At 39.5% G+C, this 19,669-nt stretch overlaps 1 protein-coding gene across 3 annotated transcripts in view; it reads right to left on the bottom strand.

Annotated features, from left to right (window-relative positions):
• The window catches only part of meis1.S (Meis homeobox 1 S homeolog), a 172,167-nt gene that overhangs the window by 22,846 nt on the left and 129,652 nt on the right, over nt 1-19,669 (bottom strand). For all 3 annotated transcript variants that reach the window (XM_041563964.1, XM_041563965.1, NM_001090635.1), the window contains 1 exon segment: nt 9,487-9,563. In XM_041563964.1, the coding sequence (XP_041419898.1) occupies nt 9,487-9,563 (77 nt within the window).

Raw genomic sequence — 19,669 nt, 5'->3', positions numbered from 1 at the left:
CAAATAATCCAAATATTTAAAAATGATTTCCCTTTTCTCTGTAATAATAAAACAGTATTTTGTATTTGATCCAAACTAAGATATATAAGAAAGAAAGAGGAAAAATGTGCCAAAGTTTACGGGGCATATTTATCAAGGGTCGAATTTCGAATTGAAAAAACGTCAAAATTCGAATTCAAAAAGACCCACCGAAATTCATTCGAAGTTTTTTTTTGGTCGAATAGGTCCGTTTTCATTTGAATAGGTCCATATCCGGCCAAATTCGAATCAAAGGAATTGTGCATTAGATTGAATTCGATTCAAAGTTTTTCCCAAAAAAACCTTTGATTTTTCAAAGTCCAGCAATTGACTCCAAATAGGTTCTAGGAGGTCCGCCATAACCTAAAACAGCAATTTGGCAGGTTTTAGATGGCGAATGGTCGAAGGCGAATTTTTAAAGAGACAGTACATGATAAATTTCGATATTCGAATTTTCAAATCTTTTTCAAATTCGAATCGAATTTGGACTATTCCCTAGTCGAAGTACACTAAAAATAGCTCGAAATTTGAATTTTTTTCATTCGAATATTCACCTCGACCTTTGATAAATTTGCCTGTAAGAGTCAGGCTCCCATTACCTCATTCTTGTCAGTGATTCGCTTCTGCAGAAAGAGTGACAGATAGCCAATCACCATTGCTGGCCCGTAGCCCACATGACAGAAAGAAGGATCTGTGCCAATTTCCTTAAAAGGTTTCCAGTACACTAGATTCCTACGTTTATTACCTGAAGGTAGTGCTTTTTTTTCCTAAACAATCCCTTACCACCTAAAAATAACAAATTTCTCTGAATGCTGGTCACAAGTTCACAACATCCTCTTCCATTCAGTCGATTCACATTCTTTCTGCATCTATCAGCATCTTTTCACATTCACTCAAAGGACTCAGCGCGAAACAGCTTGAAGCAAAATTTCTAACATTTTTTTGATTTTTTTTTTTTTAAATATGAAGTGCTTGATTAGTACAAGATGACCTAGGAACCAAGTATTTAACAAGGCAAATTAGACTGAAAGTCTATCAAAGACACCATTGTGGTTTATAAAATATTAGTGAAACTGTTAAAGGGATACATATTTTTTTCAAAACACATCAGTTAATAGTGCTGCTCCAGCAGAATTCTGCACTGAAATCCAATTCTCAAAAGAGCAAACAGATTTTTTTATATTCAATTTTGAAATCTGACATGGGGCTAGACATATTGTCAGTTTCCCAGCTGCCCCCAGTCATGTGACTTGTGCCTGAACTTTGGGATGGAACTACTTTCTGGCAGGCTGTTATTTCTCCTACTCAATGTAACTGAATGTGTCTCAGTGGTACTTGGCTTTTACTATTGAGTGTTGTTTTTAGATCTACCAGGCAGCTGTTATCTTGTGTTAGGGAGCTGCTATCTGGTTACCTTCCCATTGTTCTTTTGTTTGGCTGCTGGGGGGGGGGAAGGGAGGGGGTGATATCACTTCAACTTGCAGTACAGCAGTAAAGAGTGACTGAAGTTTATCAGAGCACAAGGCACATGACTGGGGGTAGCTGGGAAACTGACAATATGTCTAGCCCCATGTCAGATTTCAAAATCAAATATAAAAAAATCAGTTTGCTCTTTTGAGAAATGGATTTCAGTGCAGAATTCTGCTGGAGCAGCACTATTAACTGATGTGTTTTGAAAAATATGTTTTCCCATGACAGTATCCCTTTAAATGACCCAGATTTCATTTTAAAAGTGTGCTGCTGCCTCAGTTTCAAGCGAAAGGAATCTTTAAGCCTTTAATGCTGATCCAGAAAGCCATACATCATTTAAACACACAGGTTTCAGTTCAGCATATCCCTTCAGATACACTTTCTTCCCTTATGCCTCTGGCTCTGTTTCATTTTTTAAGAAGAGAAAATTGTTTTATCCAACGAGGAGGCAACATTTGCCCCATTTTAAATATTTCAGGCTGACTTTTTAATGCCTCAGGATACATCTTGTTTTGTTGCGGCTCAGCCCGGAGCAACTATATGATGTAAGGACGAGGAGGTCTCCAAGGGCACTTTGTTGGTGCTTCTTTCTCTGCGCTTAATTACTCTGCAGTATTATTGCCCTCTGTTGACTCAAAAGAGATGTGGATCAGGTCTGAGCAAGCAATGAAATACCAGAAAGTCAAACTTTATGTAAACACACTTAGGGAGATTTAACAAGAACAGACCAGAACCCGACTTGTATAGAGAGTCTCAACTGTTCACATTGTTTCTGCTCAAAAACCTTTGAAAACACAAAGAGAAAATAGACTAATCGCATATTCTCGTAGAAGTTCATGTGTTGTCTATTTGGTTTGGTGCTACGTGAGTAGAAATGATCAGCCTTGCAAGGTACAGAATCATAAGCCAAAGCCAGTGCTGAGCTAGCTGGGAAATAGTGATCCAAGAACAAAAACCCTGCCTTTATCAGAACATGAAGATGTAACCTACTTCCTACAAACTGCATATCTCGCTAGTTTCCACTTGAACAATCTTGATTAACTATAAATGGAAGCTTAACCCATACTGCGCAGAATATTCCGTCTGTTTATCTGTTGAAATACATTGTTTGCCTCGGATACAAAGTTTGCAAAAGGTTTCAAATATGAACAGGGCTGTATTTATGGCTGTACTATTTTTTTAATGTTTCTGTGAAATTATGAATAAAAAACTATTGGTCTATGATAGTAGTCATACAGGGGACCCATCCTGAAGGCCAGTTAATGTGAATTTTGGAGAGAATGGGGCTCATTTATCAACACTGCGTAAATTTGCCCATGGGCTGTTAACTTTAGCAACCAATACGTTTGCTGCATTCATTGTTCTTCTTGCAGCTGGCTTTAAAAAGCTAATCACTGATTGGTTGCTATAGGTAACAGCTCATGAGCAAATTTGCCCAGTGTTGATAAATGAGCCCCAATGTCTACTTGCTCTTCTGGATACTCTTGGAAGCTTAGTGTCAGGCTCTGTTGGGATTCAAGCCAGGGACCTTTGGGTTTCAATCAGGGCTGACTCTGCCCTATTTAAAGCCAGCCCTCAAAACACTCCTTGCCTGAGCATTGGTTCCCAAACTAGCAGTGTGGCATCATCCCCAGCTAAGGGTTCCAGCACTAGCCCTTTTCCCTTGATTCTACCTTGCCCTGATCTGCCTTGTCTTTCCCTGCCTTGCTTTGTCTTGCCTTGCCTTGCTTACCCTACCTGGTACCTTTCCCTGTCTTGACCTTGAACCAACCTTGCCTTGCCTGTTCCTGATTCCTATTCTGTCTTGTACCTAACCTGTCTTATACCCAGTCCTCTTGATCTCCAGTCCTTTCACTCTGCAGTCCTCCCACTCTTCTGTCCTTCTGCTCCAGTCTCCTTCTGCATCCTATCCCCAGTTTGATCCGATCTACGCCTGCACCATCCTGTCTCACCCAGTCTGTTCCTGATCCACTCCTGCTCCATCCAGTCTGTTCCTGTCCTGACTCTTCGCCCTCGTCACCCTGTTTCTGCCCTTTTCGTGTCTCTGTCCCGTGGGTTCAGCCAGCTCTTGCCTAAAGGACTCACCTTCCTCATCAACCTCCACAGCGCCCCCTACCTAATCCTTGACACTTAGCCTCAAGGTCAAAAAGAGGGGGCTTTGGAGGTAAATACTTATTAATCATACTAAATATTGCTGGAACTCTGGTTGAATGGCTGATATTGAATGAATGAATATTTTCATATATTTGTCACTTTGTCATGAGCTAAAAGAGGGCTTATCAAAGATTTGACCTCCAAGGGAAATTTTAACCAAAAAGGTTAGTCAACCACTGGTGTATGGTAACAGACACCAACTTTCTTGGTTATCATTTAAAAACTGCTGTCCGTGGGCAATGTCTGATAATTCCCACTGTATGAGCTGTGGAACATATGGCAGCCAAACATCCCATATGCCCTAAGCCTTAATTATCTGACACAACAAAAGCTTATTATGAAAAGGACTCCACTTGCTTACCAGCCAATATGGCCCATTTAGGAGCTGAAAGATGTCTAGGTAAAGAGAAAATATGAAATAAAAATCTCCGTAATAGATGTATCTATCCATCATCTCTATATTTTGCCTGTCTACCTTTCTACTATTTTTTACAAGGTTTTAAATAATTCCTGCTATTTAACAGTTGAGTACTTCTAGTACTTACAAAACAACAAACAGCCAGTTTAAGATTATAATCATTTTCTTATGGAATGAGATGATTCAATAAAGGCAAGCGGAGGGTGACATATTTGGGTAATATTGGAACATATTGCAAACAAAGAAAGTGTTGTTAGCTGCTAAGGATACGAACCAAGCAAATAGAATTCATCAGCTCGGACATTCTGCCTATCCAAACCCCAATATGGCTACACACATGTACATGACAAAGACACAGATGTCCGTGTGCTCGCACAAAATACTGTATACACTTTCTACACAAGGCAAATATGAAAAGCACTGGAGATACTAATCTACGCAACTGATCTGCTTATTGTAAAAACTGGCAAGAAATACCTAAGAGCAGGGATCCCCAACCTTTTGAACCGTGGGCAACATTCAGAAGTAAAAGGAGTTGGGGAGCAACAATAGCATGAAAAATGTTCTTGGGGTGCCAAATAAGGGCTGTAATTGGCCATTTCGTAGCCCCTATGTGTATTGACATCCTATATTGAGGCTCTGTCTGACAGTACATCTGGTTTTTATACAACCAAAACTTGCCCCCAAGCCTTGAATTCAAAAATAAGCCCCTGCTTTGAGGCCACTGGGAGCAACATCCAAGGGGTTGGAGAGCAACATGTTACTCACGAGCTACTGGTTGGGGATCACTGCCTAAGAGTAACAGACTGTCCGTCGGTTGTTGGATATAGATGTAGAATATTTCTTGTTTTAGAAAGGGCCAATATGCTCTACAGTGCAGTTACACACTGAAACAAACCACTACGATATTATCAGATAACCTGTCCATTAACTGGTGGAAGAGGCCCTACTCAAACCTGCATGATACGTTAACATGAGAGTAACTTGTGGGATAAATATCGGATCTAATCTGGTATTTGAGGTTATTAAACTGGATGGAAACCGTTGTAAATGCAGCTGCAACAGTAGGACTAAAACAGCTACTAGTGTTTAATTGGTGCCGTTTCAGTTGGAACATTTATACAAATATTGAATATTCCCAGTCATTGTTAAAGACCATCCTATTAGACATGAGTTTCTGTTTTTCTACACATTTCATGTATTCCCACAAGCTGCGCTGCTGCCAATAATTCATGACTGATCTGCACCCGGGCTGCCCTTCAGCATTTTACTTCATCTCTGCAACAGTCATTTACACCGGCTCGTCATGAATAATAGAAAAATGTACATGTGTGTTAACAAGTTAGGCAGAATCTTTGACGGGAAAGCAAAAAATTATTTATAAAAGTTATTGCTTTCCGGAGATGAAGAAAAAAAACACAATAAATCAAAAAACAATTGTTCGCTGTTCCCTGGAGCAAATCATGTTGTCCAAGGTATTTATTCTGAAATCCATTAAAATCTCAAGATTTTAGGCACGTTCAGCAAACACAGTAGAAAAGGGAGAGTGGAAATAAAAACTTTTCTACATCACTACATACGGATTGAAAACATAATATGGGCAAATGGAATTCACAGGGGAAAATAAGTGTTTGTACTGACTTTAACTACTGAACTACTCAACTGGGGTTCATTTATAACTCATGGCAACCAATCAGATGATTGCTTTCAGTTTTCAACCTGCAGCTGGCTGAAAAAAGCTAATCACTGATTGGTTGCTATGGGTTACTGCCCAGGAGCAAATTTGCCCAATGTTTATAAATGAGCCCTAGTGGGTATCTGGTAATATTGTGCGGTGGTGTTTCTATATTAACAAATTAAAATATTCACACTAAGGGGATTATTTTTTAAAGTCTGAATGACAAAAACTTGAAAAATGTCATTACTATATAATCCGAACTTTTAGTGGAAAAAAACCCAAGGATGGAAAAGTCCGAAGCCGAAAATTCTGCATCTCAGATCTGCTGAGGTTGTATATAAGTCAATCGGAGAGGTCCCTACAGTATTTGGAAGTGTTCTGCACTGGAATTAGCCCAAAAATCCAACTATTCCAGGCTTTTTGAACAAAAATCTAAAAAATTCTGACTTTTCAGGCAAAAGTCTGCAGCAGTTCAAATTTTCGCACTATTTTTTCGTGTTTGTCCCTGATCCAATAAAATCGTGATTTTTTAATAATAAATAAGGTGCAATTATGGATTTTAGGTTGGTCGGACTTTTTTCATTAAAATAGTCAGTTAAATGTGGACTTTGATAAATAAGGCCCTAATTATGGTGGTTTGCTTTAGTCCAATGGTACAACCAATCATCAAGCAAAGGGTGGCCGAATGGCACAATGTCATTTTGGAGTTCCATCAGCCATAAGTAGTCATGGAACTTCTCACGATATGTGGTATCCCATAATAACTTCACTATAAACACAACTGGGTATGTGTTTGCCAACCACTGAATAAGCCCTGTTGACAGTCACCTGTTTTTATGGCATCTTGGTGTTGTGTTTTTATTGCAAGATCAAAAGATGAAGTAGAGTTGCAAACACTATACTCAAGGGTGTGTAGAGTTGTACAAACAGTTTGAAACAGCATATTACTTCTACGTTCTTCTAAGATCTACCAAAAATTATTTCAAGCATTGCAATAGTAAGAGGGTTATTTATCAAAATCTGAATTTTTCTGACTTTTTAAATAAAAAAGTCCAACCAAACTAGAATCCACATGTGCCCTTATTCATCAATAAAAAAGTAAAAAAAAAACGGAATGGAAAAAAAGCACGACTTTTTCAGTTTTTCGCTCATAAAACCAGAATGTTTTCCAGTTTGACACCCGAAAAATTTCAATTTTTGTGGAAAAACCAGCGTCAAACCCTAAACATTTTGTAAAGGTTAAAACATCTTGAAATGGTGAAGGGGACACCTGCCATTAACTTTTACATGAATTCGGTAGGTTTTAGATGGAGTATTTTCAGATTCGGACTTGGAACAGCTTGGGGGCATAATAAATTGTTAAAAAAAAATCATATCTTTTTTTACCGCAACTTTTTCAGGTATTCAAAATGGACACTGTGAAAAAATTGCATCTTAAAGGAATCCTGTCATCGGAAAACATTTTTTTTTCAAAATGAATCAGTTAATAGTGCTGCTCCAGCAGAATTCTGCACTGAAATCCATTTCTCAAAAGAGCAAACAGATTTTTTTATATTCAATTTTGAAATCTGACATGGGGCTAGACATTTTGTCAATTTCCCAGCTGCCCCTGGTCATGTGACTTGTGCCTGCACTTTAGGAGAGAAATGCTTTCTGGCAGGCTGCTGTTTTTCCTTCTCAATGTAACTGAATGTGTCTCAGTGGGACATGGGTTTTTACTATTGAGTGTTGTTCTTAGATCTACCAGGCAGCTGTTATCTTGTGTTAGGGAGCTGCTATCTGGTTACCTTCCCATTGTTCTGTTGTTTGGCTGCTGGGGGGGGGAAAGGGAGGGGGAAAGGGAGGGGGTGATATCAGTCCAACTTGCAGTACAGCAGTAAAGAGAGACTGAAGTTTATCAGAGCACAAGTCACATGACTTGGGGCAGCTGGGAAATTGACAATATGCCTCATGTCAGATTTCAAAATTGAATATAAAAAAATCTGTTTGCTCTTTTGAGAAATGGATTTCAGTGCAGAATTCTGCGGGAGCAGCACTATTAACCGATTCATTTTGAAAAAAAATGTTTTTTCCCATGACAGTATCCCTTTAACAAATAACCTCCTAAGTGTTACTTAAAATATCAGGGCAGTTTTCTATTAAACAACAGCAGTAAAGAAGCCATGGATTAGACAGCAAACAGAATGTGAATGTCTTTATTCCCAGCCCTCTATTTAACAGGGCACCAGAAAACTGACCTCCCTAAGGCGACGTAGGTCAGAAAACTGATAACCTTCCATGAAACGTTGTGCTCTTGCCTGACTCTCACAGATAACGCCCTTTGGTTATTAATCCCTAAATAGCATGAGCAATGTGAAAAGCTCTTATCACAATGGGGCTACATTGTACATCACATAGGATTATATTGACAAAAATGTTATTTTTCGTAATGAAGTTGAAGCAGCAGATAACCGTCGTGTCTGTAACTCGCTTTCGTAATTTACCATGCAGTTGTTATGTAAATCCAGAGGACGCAGAAAGCCAAATGTATCCTGTAGGCCTGATAAGTACATGTAACCAGAGAGCGGCTAGAATCTTTAACACGCATTAAGCCAAAGCAAACACTACGGCATATTAACCGTTCTGCTCATGTTCCCTTTACACACGGAAAATCTTAACAGCACAAGCAAGAGATCTCTTCTACCACTTCCCCAGACATTCCTTACAAATGTCTCTGTAAAGCTTTATTTATTTCTTCAGAATATATAAGGGGTGTTTAGTAATGACAAATGCCTTGCAGAAGTAACTTAGGCTGACCAGACTTGAACTACAGGACAGGCTCACTTTGTACAGTTATGGATGGGATCCATTATCTGGAAACCCATTATCTAGAAAGCTCGGAATTATGGTAAATCCAACTCCCACAGACTCACAAGTTAGTCAAATAATTCAAATTTTTAAAAACGATTTCCTTTTTCTGTGTAATGATAAAACAGTACTTTGTACTTGATCCCAACTAAGATATAATTAATCCTTATTGGAGTCAAACAATGTTTAAATAATTTTTTTAGCAGACTTAATGGAGATCCAAATTACAGAACACACCAGGTCCTGAGCTTTCTGGATAACAGGTACCATATCTGTACACCCTCAGCATCTAAAAAAAAATAAATCAAAATGAATCAGTTAATAGTGCTGCTCCAGCAGAATTCTGCACTGAAATCCATTTCTCAAAAGAGCAAACTGATTTTTTTATATTTACTTTTGAAATCTGACATGGGGCTAGACATATTGTCAGTTTCCCAGCTGCCCCCAGTCATGTGACTTGTGCTCTTTTTGCTCTTTTGAGAAATGGATTTCAGTGCAGAATTCTGCTGGAGCAGCACTATTAACTGATGTGTTTTGAAAAAAACATGTTTTCTGATGACAGGATCCCTTTAACAATGTCTTAGAACTATAATTGTTAAAGGAAGGCTGCAAATCCTACTGAACTAGGCCATAGTAATAGGCAGTAATCCAGAAAGTTTCTTCTGCAGAGAATGCATGTGTGTAATGCTCCATTGTAATTGTATAGATATACACAACATATTGCTTCTGAATTGTTATTTCATGTAGGCTGCTATTATCTACAATTACCATTTCTAATGAAAGTACTTAGAACATAATAATATTTACAACAGTTGTGCCGTACTGAGACCAAACACTAGATACTGCTTGTGCCAAGCTCCAGAGAACTCATGGGTTTAACACACACAGTGAAATGACTTACCAGTTGTTCACTTGGAGTATAGTTAGACCCGTGTCTTGTGCCAACTGTTTTTTCTGTTCTTCTGAAGGGTACGGGTGCTGTAATGTAAACAAAAATGATAGGTATTATTTCAATTATAGGTATTATTTAAATTATAGGCTTATGTACTAACATAGGCAGAGGTTGTTCTAGTTCAATAATCAATGGCAACCAATACAATTTCATTATTCTAGCTGCTCTAGCAAACTGTACCTCCCCACAGTGTCGGACTGGCCCACCAGGCTACCAGGAAAAATCCCAGTGGGCCAAGGTGTCAGTGGTCCTCTTGCTTCTAATCATTTGACCTATTTCACGCTCAATCCCTGTTTATTTATGGGAAAAAATAGGCTTAATAATGGAAGAATAGAGGTTGAGTGAGCAGAGGAGGAATAATAGTTTTGAAAGTATAAGGTTTTCTGGTGGCCCACGGCATCCCAGTCCGACACTGCCTCCCAACATTTGAATAATGAAAAAAGGGATAAAAATGTTGTGCAGTGTAGCGAGATTTTCTTTTGGCCACACCCATTCTGGCCCCACCCCCTAATTACCATGTCCATTTTACAAAATTTAGCAGGTTCTGAAAGTTTGAACACATTTCTGGGAGTTTTAGTGCAATATTTCTAAAGGAAAGTGAATTTCCCTTTAAGCTGCGAGTCTCAGTTCTCCCAAGAGACCTGCTTACCTTTAAAAGTTACATTTGTATCTTTGCTTATCCTAAATTGTGACAAAAGTATCCAAGTGCAGCTGCTGGCTGTTCTGGGTTCTCTAATTATTTTAATTAAGTTATTGAAACAAATCTTTTTCTCAAGTCAATGCAGGGGATCAAAGAGAAAGTCTGGACATTTCAGTAAACAACCCCAGGATTATGGGCTGAGCTGTCAAAATCGGGAGTGTCCCGCAGAAAACGGGACCTTTAGGACATATGCCCCATAAAAATGTGGTTGCTATGGGTTACTGGCTGAACTGAAAGTTGCCCTTGTCTGCATCATAGTGCAAGTTCATTTTCTAATGTGACCCTCCCCTTATAAGCATTAAAGAAGAGCAGAAAGAGCTAATAGAGATTTTGGCTATATATCTATATATATCTATTCTATATGGCTATATATCTATTTATATATCTATTCTATATGGCTATATATCTATTTATCTATTATATATGGCTATATAACTATATATCTATTCTATATGGCTATATATCTATATATTTCTATTCTATATGGCTATATATCTATTCTATATGGCTATATATTTCTATTCTATATGGCTATATATCTATATATATCTATTCTATATGGCTATATATCTATATATCTTTTCTATAGGGCTATATATCTATTTTATATGGCTATATATCTATTTATCTATTCTATAGGGCTATATATCTATTCTATATGGCTATATATCTATATATATCTATTCTATATGGCTATATATCTATTCTATATGGCTATATATCTATATATTCTATATTGCTATATATCTATTCTATATGGCTATATATCTATATATTTCTATTCTATATGGCTATATATCTATTCTATATGGCTATATATTTCTATTCTATATGGCTATATATCTATATATCTTTTCTATAGGGCTATATATCTATTTTATATGGCTATATATCTATTTATCTATTCTATATGGCTATATATCTATTTATCTATTCTATATGGCTATATATCTATTTATCTATTCTATATGGCTATATATCTATTTATCTATTCTATATGGCTATATATCTATATATTTCTATTCTATATGGCTATATATCTATTCTATATGGCTATATATTTCTATTCTATATGGCTATATATCTATATATATCTATTCTATATGGCTATATATCTATATATCTTTTCTATAGGGCTATATATCTATTTTATATGGCTATATATCTATTTATCTATTCTATAGGGCTATATAGCTATTCTATATGACTATATATCTATATATCTATTTTAAATCTATATATCTATTCACAGTTTGCATGCAGTAGGAAAAGCATAAAACAAGCCCCACAGTGACAATCTAATCAAACATTTGCTCACCCAACATCTCATGTAGTATAAAGAGCAAAAAAGCAAAACCCACAGAGCTGGCTCTCGTCAGGCATCACATTATGTGGTTCATCGGAGAAACGCAGGGATTTTGAACGGCAGCCAGATTCAGGTCATTGCACGGCATATTTTGCCTGACATTAACATAACTATCTTAGGCTAATCATGAGACGGCGAGGCCATATACAGCGTTTTATAAGGATTTCGCTTTTTTAATGTTATGGCTAATTGCAGGGATAACGTTTCTTATGTGAGCGCAAATGTTCTCAGCGACGTATAATGACATCACACGCAATGACTTATGGAAGAAATATAATGGACAGAGCCATCGGCGAGCGTATCCTATAGAACACTGGATTGTCAGCTCTATAGCTTAGTAACTAGGCCCTGGCTCACTTGCATTGTACATCATTTATTTTCTCTTTCTTTATGACACGGGAATGTACTGAAATTAACCTTGTCACATGTCTAGAAATGGCTACTCCTGATATTGTCACACTGACACTTGCACTCATGAGCAGTCGCAGTATGTGCTGATAATAATAATAATAATAATAATAATAATAATAATAATAATAATAATAATATCACAGGTTCCAGCTAACCTGGTTTCTCATCGCATAAAAAAAAAAAGAGGTGTGATCCATATTCATGAAAAGTGAAGTTTGGTTGTCTATTTGCTGAGTAAAGCAGACTTGGCAGAGCCCTAGGATTGACTGTCCTGTGACTCTTGAGTTCTCGTTGAACCATACCTCCCAACATTCCGGAAATAAAAAGAGAGACAAAAAAGTTGGTGCGCGTAGCGACATTTTTTCTGCCCACGCCCATCTTTGTGGCCACACCCCCTAATTACCATGTTCATTTTACAAAATTGGGCAGGTTATGAAAGTTTGAACATATTTCTGTGTTTTTTTTTTTCAGTTATTACAGTTTTTCTAATGAAGGTAAATTGCCCTTTAAGAGGTGAGTCTAAATTTTCCCAAGAGACCTGTTATCTTATATTGTTACAATTACTTATCTGCTTATCTCAAAATTGTTACAAAAGTATCTTATCTGCTGCTGTGGCTGTTCTGGGCTCTCTGCCAAAAGCCAATTAAGTTAGAAACTTTGTTTATTTTTCTGCCTGTTCAGTGCAGAGAAAAACAGGACTTTCCAGTACAAACGAGGGACTGCAGTTTGAGCTGTCAAAAGAGGGACTGTCCCTCTAAAAACGGGACAGTTGGCAGGTATGGTTTAACTACCACTTCACAGCCTTTGGTGCCAGTAAGTGCCTAAAGCTGTGCTCCTGAATAGAAACTAAAGGCTGTGCATTAATAATATAGGGTCTGGTTCACTAATATTGGTGTTAAACTGCAAAAATGCAATCAGGTCTCTGCTTTCATTTCCCAACTTCTAAGCTCTTCATCGATGGTTGATCAGGGTTTGCACCATATACCTGCTATACAAGGACTTCCAGCCATTATTTCAGCCCCCTCAAGCCTGGTCTGAAGGGTTTAAGCCAAACTTACCCAGAATATTTAATTTATGAGGTTTGCTCTGGAAATTAAAGGGATTCTGTCATGATTTTTATTAAGTTTTTTTTATGTCTAAATGACACTGTTTACACTGCAAATAATTGACTGTACAATATAAAATGTCATTCCTGAAGCAGCAAGTGTATTTAGTTGTAATATTGGTGTGTAGGTGCATCTCAGCTCATTTTGCCTGGTCATGTGATTTCAGAAAGAGCCAGCACTTTAGGATGGAACTGCTTTCTGGCAGCCTGTTGTTTCTCCTACTCAATCAATCAATAATCAATTATTTCAAATTCTTTTCTATCATGTTAGTTGAGCAAAATCAACTTTACTTACACTGTATTTATTATTTAAATTTTGTTTCCTTCTGTTTTGGAATTATACAATCACAGCAAGCAGGCAGCTGCCATTTTGTGGACATGGTTATTAAAGGGATACTGTCATGGGAAAAAAAAAAATTTTTTCAAAACACATCAGTTAATAGTGCTGCTCCAGCAGAATTCTGCACTGAAATCCATTTCTCAAAAGAGCAAACAGATTTTTTTATATTCAATTTTGAAATCTGACATGGGGCTAGACATATTGTCAATTTCCCAGCTGCCCCCAGTCATGTGACTTGTGCTCTGATAAACTTCAATCACTCTTTACTGCTGTACTGCAAGTTGGACTGATATCACCCCCTCCCCCCAGCAGCCTAACAACAGAACAATGGGAAGGTAACCAGATAGCAGCTCCCTAACACAAGATAACAGCTGCCTGGTAGATCTAAGAACAACACTCAATAGTAAAATCCAGGTCCCACTGAGACACATTCAGTTACATTGAGAAGGAAAAACAGCAGCCTGCCAGAAAGCATTTCTCTCCTAAAGTGCAGGCACAAGTCACATGACTTGGGGCAGCTGGGAAATTGACAATATGTCTAGCCCCATGTCAGATTTCAAAATTGAATATAAAAAAATCTGTTTGCTCTTTTGAGAAATGGATTTCAGTGCAGAATTCTGCTGGAGTAGCACTATTAACTGATACATTTTGAAAAAAACAATTTCCCATGACAGTATCTCTTTAAGGGAAATTGTGTATCACCCCAAAATCATGTGTATGAACCAGAATGAGGGACCTAATGTCCATGTGCAGTGTCCTACACAATTATAGAGCCTGAGGAGGGAAGGGGGAATGTGAGGAGAGCAGTGACATGTAGGAAGTGCTGAATGGAAAGTGAAAGTAATTGACTGCCCCTCCTCTATGTCACGGGCATAAAGGCGGGGCAGGTAATATTTGATTGACAGTTTAGATATTTAAACACCTTTATAACAGGTATGGATGTTTTAATGAAAATAATTTTTGGGGTTCCATATTTAATTTGGAAAGGACTTTCATTATGCAGTTTTTTATGTGTAGGTGACAGGTCCACTTTAAATCTTTGAGCACCGTAGAAGCCTTAGAGTAGAAAACCGCTTGCTCCCTGTAGTCTTTGCTATCATTAACTAGAAGGCGTCAGCGTATTTATTCGGAAGGTACAGCTGGAAATCATTCATTATAAATGGAATTATTGTACAAACGCAAACATATTTAAATGGCTGCGAGGGCCCAGCTCTAGAGAGTAGAGATGACAGCAAGAGGCAAGGGCTGGCGGTAATGGCAGTTAGCTGGAGGCTATTCTCCCCAGAGGAAGGATTATAGGAATACATTGCATTTATTTATTTATTAAAACTACCAGAGACGACTGCATACTTGCCTGGAAATCAGGTTGTATCAGTAATATCAGTCAGGAAAATAATGGAAATGCCCCATACACTCAATGTTTTCATTTAAAGGACAACTAAACCCTATAAATGCCATATTTCATATAGTGAACCTATTGCACGAGGCTAAAGTTTCAGCTTGTCAACAAATAACCCCCTCTAGTATTTGGGAATTACAGGCAGGAATATGTATTCTGAAAATAAAATAAAAAAATTTATTGGGCTTTCCAAAAATGATGCAAAAATTGACAGTCAGGGCTGATGTGTTTTGAAAAACATGACAGTATCGCTTTAACACTAACTGGGAAATAGGAGAAATTCCTCTAGTGATAGTTAGAGAGGTTTGAATTCATTTTAGTTGTAACAAGTATTGTTTTTAATTCTTATGACAGTAACAAACACATTGAAACACAATTCGATAAAATACTCCAAGGGGCAAATTCATCAAGGGTCGAATATCGAGGGTTAATTAACCCTCGATATTCGGCTGGGAATTAAAATCCTTCGACTGAACGATTAAATCCTTCGAATCGAACGATTCCAATCCAACGATCGAAGGATTATCCTTCGACCAAAAAAAACCTTGTAAAGCCGAAGTAGCCCATTCGATGGTCGAAGTAGCCCAAAAAACACTTCGAAATTCGAAGTTTTTTTATTTCGAATCCTTCACTCGAGCTTGGTGAATGGGCCCCCAAATGTATCATTGGAGCCGATACAAATTGCCTTTGACTCTCTGTTCATCTCTACAGACAAAACATCCTAAAGTAGAAAAATGTAACAGATGCCAAAAGGCTTTGCCAATAACGGAGGAAGAATAGTCACAAACGTTCCTAACGAGTAAAGAAAACGCTTTACGCTAATGCAGGTTAGTGGTGTCTAATAAAATAATTAGCCAAAGGAAAAGTATATTTAACCAAGCTTGGGTGGCTGAGAGCTGAGCTATAATAAGTCACTAGGGATGTAGCGAACGTCGGAAAAAAAGTTCGCGAACATATTCGCGAACTTGCGCAAAAATGCGAGCGGTTCGCGAACGGTTCGCGAACCCCATAGACTTCAATGGGAAGGCGAACTTTAACATCTAGAAAAGACATTTCTGGCCAGAAAAATGATTTTAAAGTTGTTTAAAGGGTGCAACGACCTGGACAGTGGCATGCCAGAGGGGGATCAAGGGCAAAAATGTATCTGAAAAATCTGCCTGTGTGTGCTTGGAAGAGATAGTGTAGGGGGAGAGCTGTTAGTGATTTCAGGGACAGATGATAGTAAGCTTGCTGGCTAGTAATCTGCTTGATACTGCTCTGTATTGGAGGGACAGAAGTCTGCAGGGATTTGAGGGACATTTTAGCTTAGGTAGCTTTGCTGGCTAGTAATCTACTGTTCTCTTTAAACAACTGCCATACGTTGACCTTGTAGGCATTGTTTGCCCAGTTTTTTTGGACGCAGCCACTGAAGCACAGTTGCCAGAAAAAATATGCCATATAAATGCTGAAAATAGTCATTTTTCGCCATACGTTGACCTTGTAGACATTGTTTGCCCAGTTTTTTTGGACGCAGCCACTGAAGCACAGTTGCCAGAAAAATTATGCCATATAAATGCTGAAAATATAAATTTTTTTGGTTGCAGCCACTGAAGCACAGAGGCCAGAAAAATTATGCCATATAAATGCAGAAAATATGCATTTTTTTGGTCGCAGCCACTGAAGCACAGTTGCCAGAAAAATTATGCCATATAAATGCTGAAAATATAAATTTTTTTGGTTGCAGCCACTGAAGCACAGAGGCCAGAAAAATTATGCCATATAAATGCAGAAAATATGCATTTTTTTGGTCGCAGCCACTGAAGCACAGTTGCCAGAAAAAATATGCCATATAAATGCTGAAAATAGTCATTTTTTGCCATATACGTTGAGTCAACGTATGGCAAAAAATGACTATTTTCAGCATTTATATGGGCATATTTTTTCTGGCCTCTGTGCTTCAGTGGCTGCGGCCAAAAAAACTGGGCAAACAATGCCTACAAGGTCAACGTCGTTGACCTTGTAGGCATTGTTTTGCCCAGTTTTTTTGGCCGCAGCCACTGAAGCACAGAGGCCAGAAAAAATATGCCATATAAATGCTGAAAATAGTCATTTTTTTGGTCGCAGCCACTGAAGCACAGTTGCCAGAAAAATTATGCCATATAAATGCTGAAAATATAAATTTTTTTGGTTGCAGCCACTGAAGCACAGAGGCCAGAAAAATTATGCCATATAAATGCTGAAAATATAAATTTTTTGGTTGCAGCCACTGAAGCACATTGACAGAAAAATATCCATAAATGCTGAAAATATAATTTTTTGTTGCAGCCACTGAAGCACAGAGGCCAGAAAAATTATGCCATATAAATGCAGAAAATATGCATTTTTTGGTTGCAGCCACTGAAGCACAGAGGCCAGAAAAATTATGCCATATAAATGCAGAAAATATGCATTTTTTGGACGCAGCCACTGAAGCACAGAGGCCAGAAAAATTATGCCATATAAATGCAGAAAATATGCATTTTTTTGGTTGCAGCCACTGAAGCACAGTTGCCAGAAAAAATATGCCATATAAATGCTGAAAATAGTCATTTTTTGCCATACGTTGACCTTGTAGACATTGTTTGCCCAGTTTTTTTGGTTGCAGCCACTGAAGCACAGAGGCCAGAAAAAATTAAACCAGTAGGGTTTGCACCCTAGTTTGTAACGGTGGCGGAGGGAGGAGGAGGACGCTAAAGGACAGCTGTGTGTGAAGTCATGAGGCTTGAAGAGAAGGACAGCTGCATAGAAGTCAGAACAAGTCTTCCGGCGTGCAGTAACCCTCCGAGATCCACCCCTCATTCATTTTAATAAAGGTCAGGTAATCGACACTTTTGTGACCTAGGCGAGTTCTCTTCTCAGTTACAATCCCTCCTGCTGCACTGAAGGTCCTTTCTGAGAGCACACTTGAGGCTGGGCAAGACAAGAGGTTCATGGCAAATTGTGACAGCTCTGGCCACAGATCAAGCCTGCGCACCCAGTAGTCCAGGGGTTCATCGCTCCTCAGAGTGTCGATATCTGCAGTTAATGCCAGGTAGTCCGCTACCTGCCGGTCGAGGCGTTCTTTGAGGGTGGATCCAGAAGGGTTGTGGCGCTGCCTTGGACAGAAAAACATTTGCATGTCTGACGTTACAGACTGGCCAAAGGGCTTTGTCCTTGCAGGTGTGCTCGTGGCAGGATTACTGGCACCTCTGCCCCTGGAATGTTGATGAGTTCCTGAAGTGACATCACCCTTAAAAGCATTGTACAACATGTTTTGCAGGCTGGTTTGTAAATGCCGCATCTTTTCGGACTTGTGGTATGTTGGTAACATTTCTGACACTTTATGCTTGTACCGAGGGTCTAGTAGCGTTGCGACCCAGTACAGGTCCTTCTCCTTAAGCCTCTTGATACGGGGGTCCTTCAACAGGCATGACAGCATGAAAGACCCCATTCTCACAAGGTTGGATGCAGAGCTATCCATCTCCGCTTCCTCATTATCAAGGACTGCATCATCCACGGTCTCCTCCCCCCAGCCACGTACAAGACCAGGGGTCCCCAAAAGGTCACCACTAGCCCCCTGGGAAGCCTGCTCCTGTTGGTCCTCCTCCTCCTCCTCCACAAAGCCACCTTCCTCCTCTGACTCCACTTCTGGCACCTCTCCCTGCGTTGCAGCAGGTGCCTGGGTTCGTTCTGGTGATTCCGACCAGAAATCGTGCGCTTCCAGCTCCTCGTCACGCTGGTCTACAGCCTCATCTGTCACTCGTCGCACGGCACGCTCCAGGAAGAAAGCGAAGGGTATTAGGTCGCTGATGGTGCCTTCGGTGCGACTGACCATATTTGTCACCTCTTCAAAAGGTCGCATGAGCCTGCAGGCATCGCGCATAAGCACCCAGTAACGGGGGAAAAAATCCCCAGCTGTGCAGATCCAGTCCTACCACCCAGTTCAAAAAGGTACTCGTTGACGGCCCTTTGTTGTTGCAGCAGACGTTCCAACATAAGGAGCGTTGAATTCCAGCGAGTCTGGCTGTCAGAAATCAAACGCCTGACTGGCATGTTGTAGCGCTGCTGAATGTCAGCAAGGCGTGCCATGGCTGTGTAGGAACGTCTGAAATGGGCCGACACCTTTCTGGACTGGGTGAGAACGTCCTGGAATCCTGGGTACTTGGAGACAAAACGTTGGACTATTAAATTTAACACATGTGCCATGCAGGGCACATGTGTTAAATTGCCTAGTCTCAACGCTGCCAACAGATTGCTTCCATTGTCACACACCACTTTTCCGATCTGCAGTTGGTGTGGGGTCAGCCACCGATCGGCCTGTGACTGCAGAGATGACAGGAGTACAGATCCGGTATGGTTTTTGCTTTCCAGGCACGTCATCCCCAAGACAGCGTGACAACGGCGTACCTGGCACGTCGAATAGCCTAGGGGGAGCTGGGGGTGCACAGGTGTGGAGGAGGAGAAGGAGGACCCAGCAGCAGAGTAAGAAGAAGAAGAAGACGAGGTAGAGAGCGATGGAGGAGTAGAGGTGGTGGCAGAACCGCGTGCAATCCGTGGCGGTGACACCAACTCCACTGTTGTTGTTGAGCTACCCATTCCCTGCTTCCCAGCCATTACCAAGTTCACCCAGTGGGCAGTGTAGGTGACATACCTGCCCTGACCATGCTTGGAGGACCATGCGTCAGTAGTCATATGGACCTTTGGCCCAACACTAAGTGACAGAGATGCGGTAACTTGGCTCTGCACATGTTGGTACAGGTGTGGTATTCCCTTTTTAGAAAAAAATTGCGGCTGGGTACCTTCCACTGCGGTGT

The sequence above is a fragment of the Xenopus laevis genome, chromosome 5S (assembly GCF_017654675.1).
Source record: "Xenopus laevis strain J_2021 chromosome 5S, Xenopus_laevis_v10.1, whole genome shotgun sequence".
Taxonomy (NCBI): Eukaryota; Metazoa; Chordata; class Amphibia; order Anura; family Pipidae; genus Xenopus; species Xenopus laevis.
This window is presented reverse-complemented; position numbering and strand designations above follow the sequence as displayed.